This window comes from Mchenga conophoros, linkage group LG5 (assembly GCF_057382185.1).
Source record: "Mchenga conophoros isolate Kocher_MC1m ecotype Shallow Benthic linkage group LG5, M_conophoros_male_GT1.1, whole genome shotgun sequence".
NCBI classification, from domain to species: domain Eukaryota; kingdom Metazoa; phylum Chordata; class Actinopteri; order Cichliformes; family Cichlidae; genus Mchenga; species Mchenga conophoros.
Genome location: NC_140530.1, coordinates 6330502 through 6348206, shown reverse-complemented (window position 1 = coordinate 6348206; position 17705 = coordinate 6330502). Strand labels below are relative to the sequence as shown.

The window sequence follows — 17705 nt, the reverse complement described above, 5'->3', positions numbered from 1 at the left end:
TCTGAGTTTTCACAGTTTTCTGCTGGAAATGGGAATTAAATCCACCAGTACTTTCTGACTGCATTTCAAAAGTTTTAAATAAACACGGGTAATGTGCAGATAGTGGAAGCTTCTCTTTACCTGCTCACAGTGTGTAGATGATGGACTTATGATATTTCACTGTGCTGTTACTGAGGTCCTGTGACTTGTGTAATGTCCAGGTCTGGCCAGGGCCAAGTCCGTCCCCACTAAGACCTATTCCAATGAGGTGGTAACGCTTTGGTATCGACCTCCTGACGTGCTGCTAGGCTCTACAGAATATTCCACACCCATCGACATGTGGTAAGCAGGGGACAATAGACGTTTCTGTTGAAGGGCCGTCCTTACATTTTTCCACATCAGTCATGGTGCACACTGACCTGCTTGGCTGGAAACTAAATGCTTGAAACACAGCTAGAAGTGTACTTTAAACCACTGAGCTGGTCAGGAAAGGAATTGGTGCCGACCCTGGTTACAGTAAAATCCTGTTACTTGGTGAAACACTCAAATATTCTCGAGGGCCATCCAGGATTTCCATGACTCAGTTCTGTCTATTAAAATGTCACAGGTTGTTAGCAGTGAGGTGAGTCACTAGTCATACAAAGGGGGCGTGCATTCACTTTCCTTACGTGTTTTTGCACACGGTTTGCTGTGGTGAGAACACCCCCACAGCTCTGCTAAATCAGAAATATAAATGTGGCTCTCTAGCAACACAGCAGCCTTTTATGAGCACATAGAGCTACATACACTCTCATCAGACTGCAGGATGCCTCTTCACCACGCCATCCTGTGTGGAACAAAAGGCTGGACTGTGCCCACTCACTGCATACTAGTTTGCACTTACAATTAACAGTCTTTGAAGTGTGTGTGTGTGTGTGTGTGTGTGTGTGTGTGTGTGTGTGTGTTGAACTCAACCTCACTCAGAATTTTTATACCTAACAGCTCGTCCTCCTCTGTGCCTCCTTATCTCCGCCTCCTTCTCACAGGGGCGTAGGCTGCATCCTGTATGAGATGGCAACAGGTCGTCCTATGTTTCCTGGTGCCACTGTGAAGGAAGAGCTACATCTAATTTTTAGGCTCATGGGTAAGAAAAACATTATTCAAATGTAAAGGCCATACTAAAGTATATTACAGCAGCGAGAGACAATAAGTAAAGCTTTAAATCGTCTTTATCCTCGACCAAGTTTAAAAGTCTTAGAGGACTTGGCCACTACATTTAATATTTCATTTCTATTCCAAATATTGAATATTCAGAGTTTGATGCAGCTCATGTTTGTTCTACATTCAGCATATTCTGCTCTGAATTGTTATTCTGAAGCATTTTTATGGAGAGAAATTTGCCTCAAAAGGGTTCCAAATGCGTACGGTATGATCCACCAAGGGCGTAATTTCCAGGGGGGTTGGGGGGGTTATGACCCCCCCAATAATCAGACCCAGGCAATCCCCCCCCCCACCCAATAAAATTATGGATTATCTTGCATAAATAGGCTGTTGATTTTCTTTACTCGTTTCAGTTATTACCAGCAAAATAGTTGCATATTTAATCATCTGGGAATTTACCCAGTGTGATTCAGTCCACACAAATGTGAAGCAACTGGCCACACATGAAACTATTTTACATCCAAACCTGAATAAATAGTCATTATTTATGCACAATTTACACACAAGTTCAGTTTCATGAATTGGATAAATTTCTCTTTCAAAGAGCTTTTTAAAGCTTTGTCTAAGACTACGTCTAACCTCTCTCCCGCTCACAAAACTTTGCATGCTTGTGCACCAATCGCCTGATATTTACAGGTCGCATCACGTGCCGACGTGGGGTTTTGAGGCCACAAATTCCACAAAACCACCCAGATCCACAAATACAAAATCATCCGATTCGTAAAGTTGAACTTAATAAATAAATTGACTTCCTTATGCATATACAAACTGCTGCGTCTTTATACAGTACTGTGCAAAGGTTTCAGGCAGGTGAGAAAAAATGCTGTAAAGAAGGAATTCTTTCACAAATCGAAGTGTTAATCATTTATTTTCATCAATCAAAAAAATGCAGTGAATGAACAAAAGAGACATCTAAATCCAATCAGGATTTGGTGTGACCTCCCTTTGCCTTCTTCTAGGTGCACTTGCACAGTTTTTGAAGGAACTCTGGTGGTAGGTTATTCCAAACATCTTGGAGAACTAAGCACAGATCTTCTGTGGATGTAAGCTTCCTCACATCCTTCTGTCTCTTCGTGTAATCTCAGACACACTCGATGATTGTTGCCGTACCATCACTTCCAGTACTTCCAGTTCTTCTTTACACTGAAGATAGTTCTTAATGACTTTGCTGTGCGTTTGCGGTCGTCGTCCTGCTGCAGAATACATTTGGGGCCAATAAACAATCATTTATATTTCTGAAAGCATTCTTTGTTTACACCATTTTTTCACACCTGCCTAAAACTTTTGCACAGTACTGTGTGTGCCATACACAAAGCTGCCAACCAACATTTTATAAGGCCGGGTACAAGCACATCTCCCAAGAGTAAGTTAGTATAGACCTGAATATCATTTGTGCATGTTGTTATTTTAAAAACATTTATTTAATCCTTGAGATCATGAGCTCATTTTTAGGAGAGGCCTTTGTACAAAGCACATGTAACAATATGGACAGGCACACTTATGTAATACAAAGATACATGTTCACACATAAATGTAACCTTTTAAAATGCTCTAATGAAATAATAAAATGCAGCTCCATGCTTTTTTCTAGTTTATCGTGTTCATAGGCAGCAAAGGTTTCCATCCACTTTGTTTCAAGTTCAACGTAACTGAGAAGAAGAGCTGATGTTAACATGAGTGCAGAAAAGAACCACCTGTGAAAACACACAAAAACCCCACCAAAGGCAGTGTTGGGCAAGTTACTTAATTATAGTTACTAGTTACTTCTTCAAAAAAGTAACTGAGTTAGTAACTGTGTTACAATATTCTAAAAGTAATTAATTACTTGAAAAGTAACTATTGCATTACTTAAAAAAAAATGTTTAACCCTCTGGGCTCCAGGGTATAATTGGCCATTTTAACCACTTTTGATGTTTCCTCCACATTTCACCTTTAAAAACTATTTATTTGCTTGTTTGGTATCATTGTTTTCAGCACAACCTCACGTGTCTGAATTTACAGTTATGTTTTCATTTTGACTGTATTACCACAATTGATCTAAAATCAGACAAAAAACATAAAATCAGAGTAGAAAGAGTTAGATTTTTACTGTAACAACCACAAACATGTTTATTGACTCATATTTCATAACTTTAAATGCAAATATAAATTGTCAATTTTAAAATCCTATTTGTGCCACTCCAAATATTTCTGTCCACTATAAAGGAGAACATCACAGCCTGATACCTGCAGGCCTGACAGCAGCAGGTGTGTCACTCCTGTTTCTACCTGGAGACAGCAGTCGCCTCATTGTTCTGACACACAACACAAAACTATCCACAACACTCACACACTAACTACACAAGACAACACATTAACTACAAACTACAAACATGCTAAACGTCACAAATCCCTCACATCTCAAAACTCACTCTTTCTCTCTCTTTTTCTGCTCTCTCTCTCGCCGTCACTCCTAAAACTTCCCATTTTTTGGTTTTTTTTGCTCATAAGCAGAGAGTGCTCGCTGTGCTGTCATTAGACAGTAAATGTGACGAAACTATTGAGGAAAAAACACACGTGTATATTATTTATCATGACTCTGGTTTTACGTGGACTATCAACACAATTTATAAACTGGTATATATCACATTGTTGCTTTGTCTTTAAGTGGTCATGTGATTGGCTTACCACGACTTCCTCAGTCAAACAGCAGCACTCATGTAATTGTTTTGCCCCCTGAGCTCCATGTGTTGTGCAGTGATCATGATTACCATCCGCGGGAGCGCGCAGCTGCTTAAAGCTGTAATGCCCAGATTACTTACAGCTGCTTCCGTGCAGCTGATATAAGATGCGGTAAGATGAACACAGCTTCAACCGTCTGTTTGTTGAAAAATAGTAACGGACCGCATTTTCTTATTAGTAACTGTAACGGCGTTGTAATGATAGGAATAGTAATTAGTAGGAATAGTAATTAGTTAGATTACTCGTTACTTAAAAAAGTAACGCCGTTACTTGTAACACCGTTATTCCCATCAAAGGTAATCGAGAAAAAAATGTAAAAATTGAATAATAACTTTCAAATTTACATTTTCTCAAATTTACTCTCCTGAAGTCTCACAGAGAAGACAATTCTTTCCATAATAATGATTCCATAAGTAACATTCAATCCTCAAAGACCTGGGGAGACACAAATAAACATGACGCCACAGGGCAAAGTAAAACTAAACACATTAAACAAGAAAACACTAAACTCTTCAAAATAAAACAGGAACCATGGAGAGACGTAGACATGACAACACAAGCCTGACAATTAGAACATGGAACACGCTGAGAGACGGACACACAGGCATAACTGAAAAGTAAAAACACTGAGGACAAGACAGACTACAAAGAGGACAACAAAAGACTTCAGGAGTTATAGATGAAACAAAAACTAGAATGAAACTCAATTAAATTCTAACTAATAATAACAACCAAAGAACTAAACATATTTCTAATATAACACGAGGAATCAAAAATGCAAAATAAACTCAAAACGCTCGGTCACAGACCCAGCGCCTGACAATTTCTTTGAGCAAGCCATCATTAGCAATAATATTTAGCCTTGTTTCCAGAGATTGTTGATCCATTTGTTAGTTCCTGCAAATTTTTAATAATTTTTTTTCTTGCCCAACTGTGCTTGAACCCCAAAAGTGTGCCCTTTAATTCCCTTCCATCTTCTACTGTAGTTTGCATTGCACCATTATTTTATTGGTGTCTATTCAGTAACGATTCAGTGAGCTTAATGCTTGTCTTGCTCCTGATTTAGATATAGATCAGCTCAACATTTGTATGAAAATGTTAGGTGGCAGTGTCCTCTGATCAAGTATTTCTTTTGTTTCTTTGCCCAACAGGCACTCCGGCAGAGGAGACCTGGCCTGGTATCAGCAGTAATGAGGAATTTATGTCCTACCTCTTTCCTCAGTACAGACCTCAAGCTCTCATCAACCATGTGCCCCGGTAAAACTCACAATCTTCTCTTCACTGCCTATTCACTGGCACAAAAAACAAGCTAACATTTGCTGATTAGCATCACATGCAGAATAATTGCTGATGCTGGTATCAGTTTGCTTGCTTGTTTTTTGTTGTTGTTTTTTAAAGGATGCAAAACATTTTTGAAGAAAGTAACTAGTTTTTGAGCCATCACATTGATAATGGTAACTTTATTTGTCCCCAATATGCTCATGTTGTTGTCATGTTTCAGGTCTTACATAGTTAACTGAACTCAAAGTTAATTATGTCAATTCTAAACACAAAATACAATACAGTATAAAAATGTTATTCATTGTTTACAGTAGTAATATGTATTTAAAGGCACAATTAGTGTCCTTTACAGAAACTATTTCTTGCAGCTAAACTCATTATACAGTCTGAACTGTTGCTTTGTGTCCCTAAGGTTGGACCCAGAAGGGATTGACCTGCTGTCTGCTCTGTTGCTGGTAACGCACCACACATCCACACTCCTGGTTATGAGGACCTAAATATTCAGACTCACCGATGAGCTGTTTTTATCTCATGATTGCAGTATGACACCCGGAGCAGACTCTCCTCTGAAACCGCTCTACGTCACCCCTACTTCCTGAGTTTGGGAGACAACATTCATAATTTGGCAGACAGTAAGACACACACACACACACACACACACACACACACACACACACACACACACACACACACACACACACACACACAGAGTATATCAATATCTAACAAAGCATGAATGCTGATGGTGCTTTGTACTAAGTTAAAGTACTAAACTCAATATTTGTTCTAATTACTGTAGGCAGGAATGTTTTTACTCTGTGTGTGGATAGTATTTTCCTGCTGCTGTATTATCACTCTTCAGAAACAAATGTCTTTTCCTGCATGTCAGTTTGTCTTTTCATAGCAGCGTATGACCAGTGTGTAGCTAATTTAGTTAATTATGACCCTGTTCCAATTGGGGGGACAGCCGTAGATGAACCTCTCCACAGCCTGCTCTTCAACATTGTTGAAGCAGTGTGGGGTCATCTTGACAGAGAACAGATTTGTATATATTTGGACCAACTTTGTCTTATAGCATAGTGATTAACATTTCCTTGTCAAGCAAAAGGTCAGTAGTTCAGTTCCAGCCAGAGACAGAAATCCCCTTTGGGGTCGAATCAGAATCAGAAGTATCCAGTATGAAACTCCTCCAAATGAAGCATGTGAAGCTGCCCGCACTGGCAACCCCTTTGTGACAAGGGAGGACCTAAAAATAAATTCTCCTGTTACTCAAGAGGATAAGTGACTTTGCCCTTTGCTGGGCTGAGAGAGGTGCCAGCTGCAGCCTGAAACCTTCACAGGGGCGTGGGTTTCTGGCTGGGCTTTAATTTCTTCTGGTCTTCTGTAGAGATTATTGCCACTGTAACGGTGTGCCACCAGATATGCATGTACCATCGCTGGGATCTGAACCTGAAAGTGCAGGTAGTATATGAAGAAGGTGAACTCCTTCCTTAAACACAAGAAGAGTGCAGGTTCACAGCTTTGTCATACCATCTCACAATGATGTCGTCCTGCTTTTCTCTGATGTCGTCCTACTTTTCTCTGATGTCTAAAGAGCCTCTTCCCTTTTTCTTCAAATCTTTCTCATCCATTGTGTTGCAGTCTTTTACTCTGCTCATTCAAACTTTTCATGTTATGTTTTGGATTCCTCTTTTTTTCGAGTGTTCCACGTGTAAAAGGGAAGAAAGTAGTTTTCTGCAAAAACCTTGTGATTTTATTTTTCCTGCTGGAAGAGCTGAGGCCATTTTTACACAGCATCTCCAGATTTACAGGGAGTGCAGAATTATTAGGCAAGTTGTATTTTTGAGGAATAATTTTATTATTGAACAGCAACCATGTTCTCAATGAACCCAAAAAACTCATTAATATCAAAGCTGAATGTTTTTGGAAGTAGTTTTTAGTTTGTTTTTAGTTTTAGCTATTTTAGGGGGATATCTGTGTGTGCAGGTGACTATTACTGTGCATAATTATTAGGCAACTTAACAAAAAACAAATATATACCCATTTCAATTATTTATTTTTACCAGTGAAACCAATATAACATCTCCACATTCACAAATATACATTTCTGACATTCAAAAACAAAACAAAAAAACAAATCAGCGACCAATATAGCCACCTTTCTTTGCAAGGACACTCAAAAGCCTGCCATCCATGGATTCTGTCAGTGTTTTGATCTGTTCACCATCAACATTGCGTGCAGCAGCAACCACAGTGTGTCTTGTTCAGTGGCAGTCGTCTTTCAGCCTTTCTTACCTTGGCCATGTCTCTGAGTATTGCACACCTTGTGCTTTTGGGCACTCCAGTGATGTTGCAGCTCTGAAATATGGCCAAACTGGTGGCAAGTGGCATCTTGGCAGCTGCACGCTTGACTTTTCTCAGTTCATGGGCAGTTATTTTGCGCCTTGGTTTTTCCACACGCTTCTTGCGACCCTGTTGACTATTTTGAATGAAACGCTTGATTGTTCGATGATCATGCTTCAGAAGCTTTGCAGTTTTGAGACTGCTGCATCCCTCTGCAAGATATCTCACTATTTTTGACTTTTCTGAGCCTGTCAAGTCCTTCTTTTGACCCATTTTGCCAAAGGAAAGAACGTTGCCTAATAATTATGCACACCTGATATAGGGTGTTGATGTCATTAGACCACACCCCTTCTCATTACAGAGATGCACATCACCTAATATGCTTAATTGGTAGTAGGCTTTCCAGCCTATACAGCTTGGAGTAAGACAACATGCACGAAGAGGATGATGTGGACAAAATACTCATTTGCCTAATAATTCTGCACTCCCTGTATTTGTTCTGGATTTTCTGCCCCTTGTAACAACAAATCAATGTAAAAAAAACACAAATACTTTGTCCTGTACGTCTCCGCATCTTGAAAATCCATTGTTGAAGCTTTGCTGGCATGTTAAATGTTTTTTAAGTGAATCAGCATCAGGACTTTCAGGAATCTGTCTCAACACATCACTTCACAAACAGCAAAGCGCTTTGCCTTCATCTCCCAACAGACTCGTACACTGGGCAGCTGTACTTATCCCATATGCATGTACATACCCAGAATTTGCTCAGTTTCCTTAGGAATTTTGTTTAATGACTTTCTTCTTTCCACACACTACACATGTTTATTTGTTCTGTTGTTGTTGTTTCTTATAGCATTTCGTATTCACAGAATTTACAAGATGCATGTATGGTGCTCAGACAAGTCTGTCGTCTGAGTCGTCCTCAACACATTCCACAAATTCAACATCTCAAAGTCAGGATGTTTTTCTTTTTCCACTGATACTCTTTCCTTTTGCACTTTGCCTCTTGCTGAGTGCTTCGAGGTCAGTTGGTATGTGATCTGGACAGTTTAGGTGTGACATGTGACAAATAATGGATGAAAATGGGACGCCGTCCCACATGTGTGACCAAGCTGGTGATCAGCATGAGGAGGTTGCAGCCTGTGTCAGCTGTGTATGGTTCCTCCACATGCTACTGAAGGCCTTTATTGTTAAATGAATACATTAAATTGTCAATACAGTAAACACCAACAAACAGCACTCAACAGCAGAATAACTGTTTGGTACTGACAGAGAAGCTTTAGCAAGGTTTTCATGGGAGCAGCCCACATTCAGTGCTCTACTCACTCCTTACAAATGTGGCACCATTTCAAGGGCAACAAAGTCTCTCCAGTTGTTTACGATTTATTGTGAAGAACTATTACTATAGAGCAAAGGAATAACTGACCAAACAAAAGTGTCCTTACTTGCTTTGCTACGTTTGTTCTCCACCTGCGTTACAGCTGCTTCAGTGTTTTCTCTCAGAGAGGTGCAGCTCCAGAAGGACCCAGGACACCGCAGCTCAGTATTCCAGCCTTTAGGTAAGGGATCTGACCTCAGTGCAAAATCTGGCCACTTGTTGTTCACATAAGTAACATTTATAACATTCAGTCTTTGTGTTTTCTTCATATTGGTCACAAGAGAAAAATTTCCTTCATTGTTAATTTATCTGATTCTAAAAAAACAACTTTGTTCTTGAAATGCTGAGGTGTCTGCACATGTACTTTGTCAATTAGCAAAGCACTCTGAGAGGCCAGCGTGCCTTGTTTGTTTATTCTAATGCAGTAAAATTGCCACTCCAAAAACTCTCAGGGGAACTGAAAGACAAGTAAAAGTAATAAAGCCCTCTCTACTTTTTCATTTCCTTTTCTTTTATTGGAAAGTAGGCTCAGCTATTGTGAGATTTCTACTACTCTTTAATCAAACTAATTAATGTTAGGTTGAGAGATTCCTTTGAGGAAAAAAACATGAGTCATTCTTTCTTTTAAAAATTGCTTTAATTTGTTTGAATTAGTCAATAGGGCTGTTCGATATAACGATATATGTCGGATGACAATATAAAAACATCTATCATTTCATTTTACGTTATCTGTCTGTGAAGGTTCTCAGTCATCCAGGTCATCGTAGTCAAAGGAGCTTGCAAAGAAAAGCGTCTGGACTTCTTTAAGTTGTCCCTTTTGTCCCTCTGTGGGGGGTTACTCCCACTAGGTTTATATCTGGGACTCTCCACCATTTGACCTTAGAACTGAAGAAGCTTCTCGGATGAGAGGTGAAACGTCTTCAAGCAACTTAAAGAAGTCCAGACGCTTTTCTTTGCAAGCTCCTTTGATTTTACGCTATCGTTTGTTTCGTGGTGTCGAAACTGTTTACGGCAATATTTTTTCATTATTTTGATGGTCACTGTAGTGGCTAAATTAATTCCTTAAAGTTCTCTCTTTCTCTTATATTTAATATAACCACACTACAGACGGACAAGCGCCTGTTTTTATGCGTTGTCGTTAGCAACAACAATGGTTACACCATCGCGAGTCCGCTTGTATGTTCCACATAGACCTTTCACAATAAAGCTCAAGATCCTGTTGAGACTTTTCAAAATAAACTGAATCACGTGAAAGAGCAGATTATTTACGGATGAGAAGCAAAAAAGAGCCGCCAGGTGCTAAAAAATAAACCTTAGACTCAAACCTTAGAACAGGCTTTTTCCCCGCAGCACGCCGTGTAATAAATACTCACAAAGAAAACTGCGGCCGTTACAACTTATGTCTAAAAATGTATCGTTTCATGCATCGGTTAAAACACTCGACTCCAGCTACATGACGCGCAGCTGGAAACACTTCACGCAAGTCGAGCTGCCCGAGATTCACAGAATTTACAGAAAATGTTACATTTTTGTGATTTATATCGTTATCGGGACGATAGAATTCTTATATCGGGATATGAGATTTTGGTCATATTGCACAGCCCTATTAGTCAATGCCAACTACAAGTGTCAACTTCAATTACAGGTCGAGGAAAGAACCGAAGACAAAGCATCTTCTAGAGGTCGTGGAGAGGATGAAGAGAGAAGACGGCGAGGAACTGCCTTTTCAGATCACAACACCAAGGCCATCGCAGCTCAGCACATTCACAGCATGTTCACCTGCACGGACAAACACGCACTCATTTCCATGGCAGCTGACCGTGGAGGCACACAGAGTTTCTGGAGACAAACTTGTATTGCACTTGAAATACCTTCTCTATTCATACATATTTGCACACATTTGCACAATCAGCTACACTGAACATGCTGCCATGATGTAACTGGACACACGAGAGATTCATCCTCCCGACACGCACATGCATTTCAGCCTAAGAAGAAACGGAGCACTAAATGAAACGCTCTGCTATGCTATACTTACACAGGCCTGCTTTACATAGTGTTCAGAGCACACCCAGGGTTCTAGCCATTCAAAGTAGCTGCTATCACAACTGGAACAATGGATACAGTTGCAGGTGTGCGTGTCTTTGCCCTAACAGAAATGCAAGTATTGCATTATGTGTTGAGTTTGTTCCAGGTCAGTTGGTTTCTAAATTATTTTCTGGTTTTATCTTACAAAACTTATGGTCTAACACTGATATGTAGCTTAAAGACACAGTTTGGCAACCAAGGACCCTTATGAATCCTAATTCTTCTCTCAGCTCAACAGTGATTCACCAGGGATTTGTAGTTTGAGGACAGGGTTAAAACTTATACACCACCACTACCCACAGAAAAGGCTGACCAGAAACCAAAGAGAATAGTCACATTTTTTTCTGTTACTTGGATTATCGATTTTGTGATGTAATTTGTTTAAACATTGTGTAAATATATAGTTAATATTTTATTGTCACACAAGATGTTCATATCATGTTTTTAAGCCCCTTTGCTTTGCTAATCTGAAATTTAAAAAACTGTAATGTTAGATAAAACTCTGGGTGCTGCTAGGCACTTGCTCAATAACGGAATCGTATGCATTTGCAAAGTGTTTTGGCGAACTGATGAGGCAAAAACATTATGTGGCTGACAGAAAAACACTCAGTAAGGCTTCATGGTCATTCATTACTTTGCATAATGTGACAAGCTATGCATAATGTGCATTCACTAGTGACGGTTAGCTATCCCAGCTAGCTAAAAACTTATTCCAAATCCCACTGACATTTGAAATTATGCTAATAGCTAAAAGTTTATTCTGGAAGGGCATCTTTTAAAATGGCACGTTATAGGCACACAGATATTAAATTAGATATTTGAAGACTGATATAATATTATTGCTCAATAATCAGTCTGTTTAACAGTGCAGGGTTGCATGGAAGTTTTAGCATGTAGTGGTCAAACCATGTTCAGTTTCTGTGTTTACTGTGTGTTGCAGAAGGCGTTGATGCTCTCTTGGCTTTGTAATGAATATATACTTGTAGGTGCTGCTTTCAGTCTTGTGAGGTGCTTCTCTGCACCTGCTCACCTGACCAAGGATTCAGCACGGCACTAATCTGAAATGCAGTCGCAATTTACTTACACTTTGACAGCACAGTAAATGGGTTTAAATGGTGTGAGTTGCATTTGACGGTGGATTTTTACCGCTCAAGTTTATGAAAAGCACCTGTAGAATTGGAAAGTTAACTTTAAGTGTTATATTATCGAAGTATTAGGGTTGCTAACAACAACTTAAGATATTTTGTTATTAAAATATTCTTATAGGGAAACCCACAGATCCAAAATCATTTTAAAATTCACTCATGGTCATTTTTAATTGAGTATGAGCCTCTGTCCCATAGTTACAACTGGAGGTTCAGCTCTTCATGAACAATATGGCAACCGTGTTGACACAATGGTCCAATGAACCAAGCATTGCAGCATCTACATGTATATACCTTATCTCAACTGTTGTTATTGAACAGAATGGAATCGGATGTATTGTGATATTACCTCCGACTTTCTTAGGCCCCAGTGTGGCAGCTATGGGTTACTGTTATCATATAACAGTCTTGAAGTTGTAGGCACAGCGTCACACTGCTCATTTGCAGTACCTCTGCCGTCACGTAACAACCACTGAAGCTACCATAAAATCTGACTCCGTTGTGAATATAAACCTGGAAACTGGATAGACTCGCCTCGCTACAGTGCCCGTGTCTCCTCGTTGTGGGGGTAACATTCCTTACAGTGTTAACAGCTGACTTTCACACCAGTTTGTTGAAGTTGCCTTAGTAAACTGTGCATGATATTTTAGCTTGTGAAGAAATTATATTTGCTTCAGTGTATCCAATGTGCTAGGAGGCATTTATTTTGTGTATGTAAATAACTCACTATGGGTGTATGTATTTTTGTAGTTTCCTATTTGCACAAGCCGGAAGTGTCCTCTGAAGCCTGTTCCCCTCCCTTTGTGTCTTTCCTTACACGGTTCCAAAGTATGACCCCATATTTTACCAAACCCCCCATTCCTAAACCAGTGAATGGAGAAAATATGCCCTGTAGGTACTTTCTAGTATCAGTTTAATAGGGGTCACCACTACCCTAAATAATTTGCACAGCCTGTTGTTAGAGAGCAGCTTTTCACAGTAGATTCACTAAACAAAAGCACATACAGTGAGAAGTACACTCATCTGTTAATAGACAGGTGAGAATTTCACAACTGTGTTTTTAATAGTTCCCATGTGATCATTTGAGCCAAGAGCTTATGTGTATGTCCTGTTCAATGAATATTATCTGGAGACAAAAGTGATAATGGCTTTTGGATATTGATACTCTCCTCTGTCCTTAATTTGCTCTAACATCTTGCCTGTCCTCTTCCTTCTTGTTCAGTGCTGCTGAGGTATCCTCATTAACACCTCTGAGGTGTTGAGGCAACTGAGGTATTATTAATAGTTTTAGATACACCGTTTGGTGCCCTTGGACACATCATCAGTGATGTAACCTGAGGTCATGGGGGGTTTCGGGTCTCTCCATTGAAAAAGAAGATAGGCATTATTTTGTGACACGTTCAAAGTCTAAGTATGTGATCTGTAGTAAAAAGGTCCATAAAATAGGTGAAAATCTCAAAGACCACTGTACTGGGACCACTGGTCACCTCTGAGCTAAAGCGGTACTGAGTAAGCACTGGTTTTGAAACTTTCAGGGTGGTGCTTACACCGCTGAACCTTGCAGATATATTAGTTTGTTTTGTCTGTAGTTACCAGCCCGGCTGCCTTTGTAAGAATTCAGCTCTGTATGTATGAGAGAGACATGAAAAAGTCCCTCCTTCCTGTTTTTTTTAATCCTTTTGCATATCTGTCACACTTACAGGTTTCAGATCACCAAACAAGTTTTAATATTAAAATATTAATATAATATTTTAATATTAGACAAAGACTGATCCAAACCCAATGTAAGGTTTATGTCACAGCTTGCTAACAGTATCAATAATTACAGTTGTTTCTTTAATGCTTAATCCACCAGTTTGTGCAACATATTTAATCAAAATCATATTTTCAATACTACAGTGTAGTAATTGTCATTATCTATGAACTTTCAAATTTACTATTATACATAAATCCAAAAAAATAAAATAAAAAGCACATCATTATTATTTTTGTATTAAGATAAATAAACTAAATTGTTATAATTTTTTGCTGATATTCAAGTACAAAATTAGTTTTGGTGGTTGAATGCTACACCTGATTGATGTCTGATTAAAGTCCAGTGTCGGCTCAAATTTGAGTATAAAACCATGAATTCAGTAATAAATAACAATCACATTTTTAGTTTTAAACGTGTTTTTAACAGATATCTAAAATATCTGTTTTCTAGTTTTTATGAAAGGTGGTCTAAAAAATTGGTAAGCGCTCTCCATACAGTAAATAGATACAGGAAGGCAACCCAGCAGCCTTTGTAAGGCTTTTGGTTGGGAGACCAGTCATTGCATTTTGAGCAGAATGGCTCTAAATCACTGCTGTGTATTCCAGACAACCCATGTGGTCGTGCTTTAAACTTGCATTCTTTCCTAAGGCCAGCTGTGAGCAAGTCCTCTAGTTGCAAAAAGAAGTCCAGTAGAAGTCTGTTGTTTAAGCCTGTGATCTCAGTAAACACTGTCCCCATCAGCCTATGCTAGTTCATGTTCTAAATGATGGTCCCTGCTAAAGTGAAAAGGAAGAGCAAAGCTGGGAATGCTGTAAGGCTGTGACTGATGTGTTGCTATTGTATAAGCTTCACGCATTACAATAACCTGAGGATTATGATGGACTGTGAAGTGGATGGGCTACTATGTCACTGGCATTCTGGTGTACATGTGAGTCTAGTTTTAATATAATTTTAATGCAGAGTAACTGATGTCACACCATGTGGTATAGGTTGCTAATGGTGGATGGCTGTGTGCTGTTTTATTGATGTCAAGGACAGTTTGAGGTCATCCTGGCTGCTAAAAAAGACCAACCCTTGATTTTTATGTTGCAGTATTGGGTATTGCTGCACATCTAATGTGAACAGTCTCACAGGCTGCAGTAGTTTTAACATGCCAAATGAGGCGTTGAGTGGGGATGGCAATTCCAAGAGGCTGTAAAAGCCTTTTTGGGTGAGTGTAGATATGTCCTAATGAAATCTACTGCCACTCCAGTTGTATTTTACTTAGCTTGAATAGATAAGTCAATCCACAGATTTACTGGCTATGTGTGCTCTCTATCCAAGTGCAAACAAACAAATGTCACTTTAAAGTGCTCATAGAGGACAGCAGTAGAGAAGCAGAGAGCTGGGTCCAAGTGTCCTTAAGTCAAGCAGGTGCTTGCTGAGCACCGTCAATGGGGTTACGCTTGTATATGAGTGAAGAGACAGACGCCATTCAAATTTTTTTCTACCTCTACAAGTGGGTGAATAGAATAATGGTACAACCATCCCAACCTCTGTTCACCTGTCAGCGTGTTAGAGCAAAGATAGACACCGAGGAGAGGAATTCAGGGCCCACCTGCAGGGACTTCAGATGGATGTATCGCTGTAGACGTTACACTTCCAACCTTCCCCTCCTCCTCCCTCAATGGCAGAAGTATTACTGTGTGTTTAGTTGTGGTAAATGAAGCTATTTTAAATATTGTAATAAAGAAAAAATAAATAATATATGTATTTTAACAGATGTTCTCATTTTTCTCAGTGAGTTTTATGATGTTAAAAAAAAGCGGAGCTCTTAAAATAAAAATAAAGAAAAAAACTGTAGATGACGTCTAAATGTTTTATAAACGATGAGTTTAGATTTTGTATAAGATGTGATATTTTGTGGGATTTGTCTACACTGTTATACAACGAGAAATTGAATGTACTGTGACCGCCATAGGCATAAAACTGATTGAATAATTGCTCACTTAATGAATCAATAAACTGCCGAAATTGTGGAGAAAACTGGTTCCAGTCTTTTTGTGTACGTTTACCATAATGCTGCTCTTGGTGGACACGATACCAAGGAGAAGAAGTAGTAACTCAGATGAACACAAGGTGGTGCTACTGGACAACTACAGGCTGTTTTTGCTGGATGAATGAAGAGAATACAAGGACAGTGACAGCTCCAGTAATTTCAGTTAACAACAATTAAACTCAGTTGTTATTATCAGTTAAGGTAAATATTGGAGGACCAGAGAACTGACTGTGACAGATAAACAGGTCCAGAGAGTGTCAGTGTCACAGGTATAATGAGTTTGTAGACCTGTAAACTGCGGCAGGAATTCAAAGAGTTGATTTAAAAGAAACAAAGACCAGACAGATGTTGTGCAGAGACGCAGGATGTGGCCACAATCCAAGTCATTCCAGAGTGTCAGTGAAACATAGAAGTCATATGACGCTCTGGATATGTTTGCAGCTTCTGTAACTGGCACAGATGGTGGCAGCAGAGAGACGCATGCAGAAGTGTGCAGACAGAAAGTAATTCCTTAATTCTCACTTTTATCCCACAGCCAGACGATGATCTGAAAACACCCACCAACCACAGTTTTTATTCCAGTATAAAACAGGAAGTGTTAGAATGGTTAAATCAGTCAGGGGTGTTGTAACAACAATAAAGAAACGCCCCGGGAAGAAAGCTTTTCTAAAGCAGATGTTTAGTTCTGTCAGTAGTCACAGATTTAATGGCATCATTGTATCGACAGCCTGTGCGATAGAGTTGTTTCACTTTTGTTTGCCATGAGATTCATCTGTTAGCAGAGTCAAGATCATCATTACTGTTTGTATGAAATAACAATTTATATGCATTTACATGTATAGAGTTATGAAGATCTCTGCTCCTTTTTGTCCTCCATGCAGTACAAACCAGTCCTGCAATTCAATTCAACTTTATCTATATATCACCAATTCACACCAACAGAGACATTATATTGTAAGGTAAAAGCCTAAAATGATAGAGATAATCAGATAACTCCCTATGAGCAATTACTTGGCAACAGTGGGAAGGAAAAACTCTCTTTTAGCAGGAAGAAGCCTCAGGCAGAAGCTTCTTCCTGCTCAGCGAGGGGAAAGCAGAGAGAGACTGAAGAGAGCGGGGAGAATGAATGTGTTTCTTAATGTAGAAACATCCGACTGTGCCCTGTATGCCATGGAAAGCATCGTAAATGAGCTATTATTTAAGGAGTTTAACAGTTTACCTTTCAGCGTCCACAAGGTCAGTGGCAACCCTTGAAGAATCAGGGTTAGGGTTTAGGGGAGGTTAATATCCCCTCTTTTTACAAAATCTTCACCCGTTTGAAAAATGGTAAACCTTCGAGGCCAAAATGAACGTATGATGCTTCATTTGAAAGACACATCTTTTATAGTTACACCCTCCCACTCACAAACCCTAAAGCTAACCCTGAACATGTTACTGCTACGCATGTCTCTCAGTAAAGGAAACAATGCATTTCCACCGGAAACTGAGGGAACTGTTTCACTCTGGGGACCTATGGCTCAGATTTTTTGTTGGAAGAAATATGAGTGTAAGAAGTCCACATATAATAATAAATAAACAAAAATATTATAATTATATTTCACCAATTACTGTTCTCCTTCAGATTTTCCAAAGTCATCCAGCGGGCCAGATTGGAGTCTTTGCGGACTGTTTGACACCACAGCACTAGAGAAAGCTCTACCTTAACCTTTTAAGTCATATTTGACATTATGTAGTCTGTGTAGGACTACAGAAGAGAAGGAAGATACAACTAAACAG

The 17705-nt window shown here is 39.3% G+C and overlaps 1 protein-coding gene across 4 annotated transcripts in view; it reads left to right on the top strand.

Annotated features, from left to right (window-relative positions):
* cdk18 (cyclin dependent kinase 18) overlaps positions 1–15916 on the top strand; it is a 73852-nt gene extending 57936 nt beyond the window's left edge. For all 4 annotated transcript variants that reach the window (XM_085272939.1, XM_085272940.1, XM_085272938.1 and 1 more), the window contains 7 exons: positions 201–321; positions 1005–1102; positions 5052–5157; positions 5594–5636; positions 5723–5813; positions 9006–9083; positions 10548–15916. In XM_085272939.1, coding sequence (XP_085129065.1) covers positions 201–321; positions 1005–1102; positions 5052–5157; positions 5594–5636; positions 5723–5813; positions 9006–9083; positions 10548–10582 — 572 coding nt within the window. In that variant the 3' untranslated portion in view covers positions 10583–15916. The remainder of the gene's footprint in view (positions 1–200; positions 322–1004; positions 1103–5051; positions 5158–5593; positions 5637–5722; positions 5814–9005; positions 9084–10547) is intronic.
* Positions 15917–17705: the final 1789 nt, after the last annotated feature.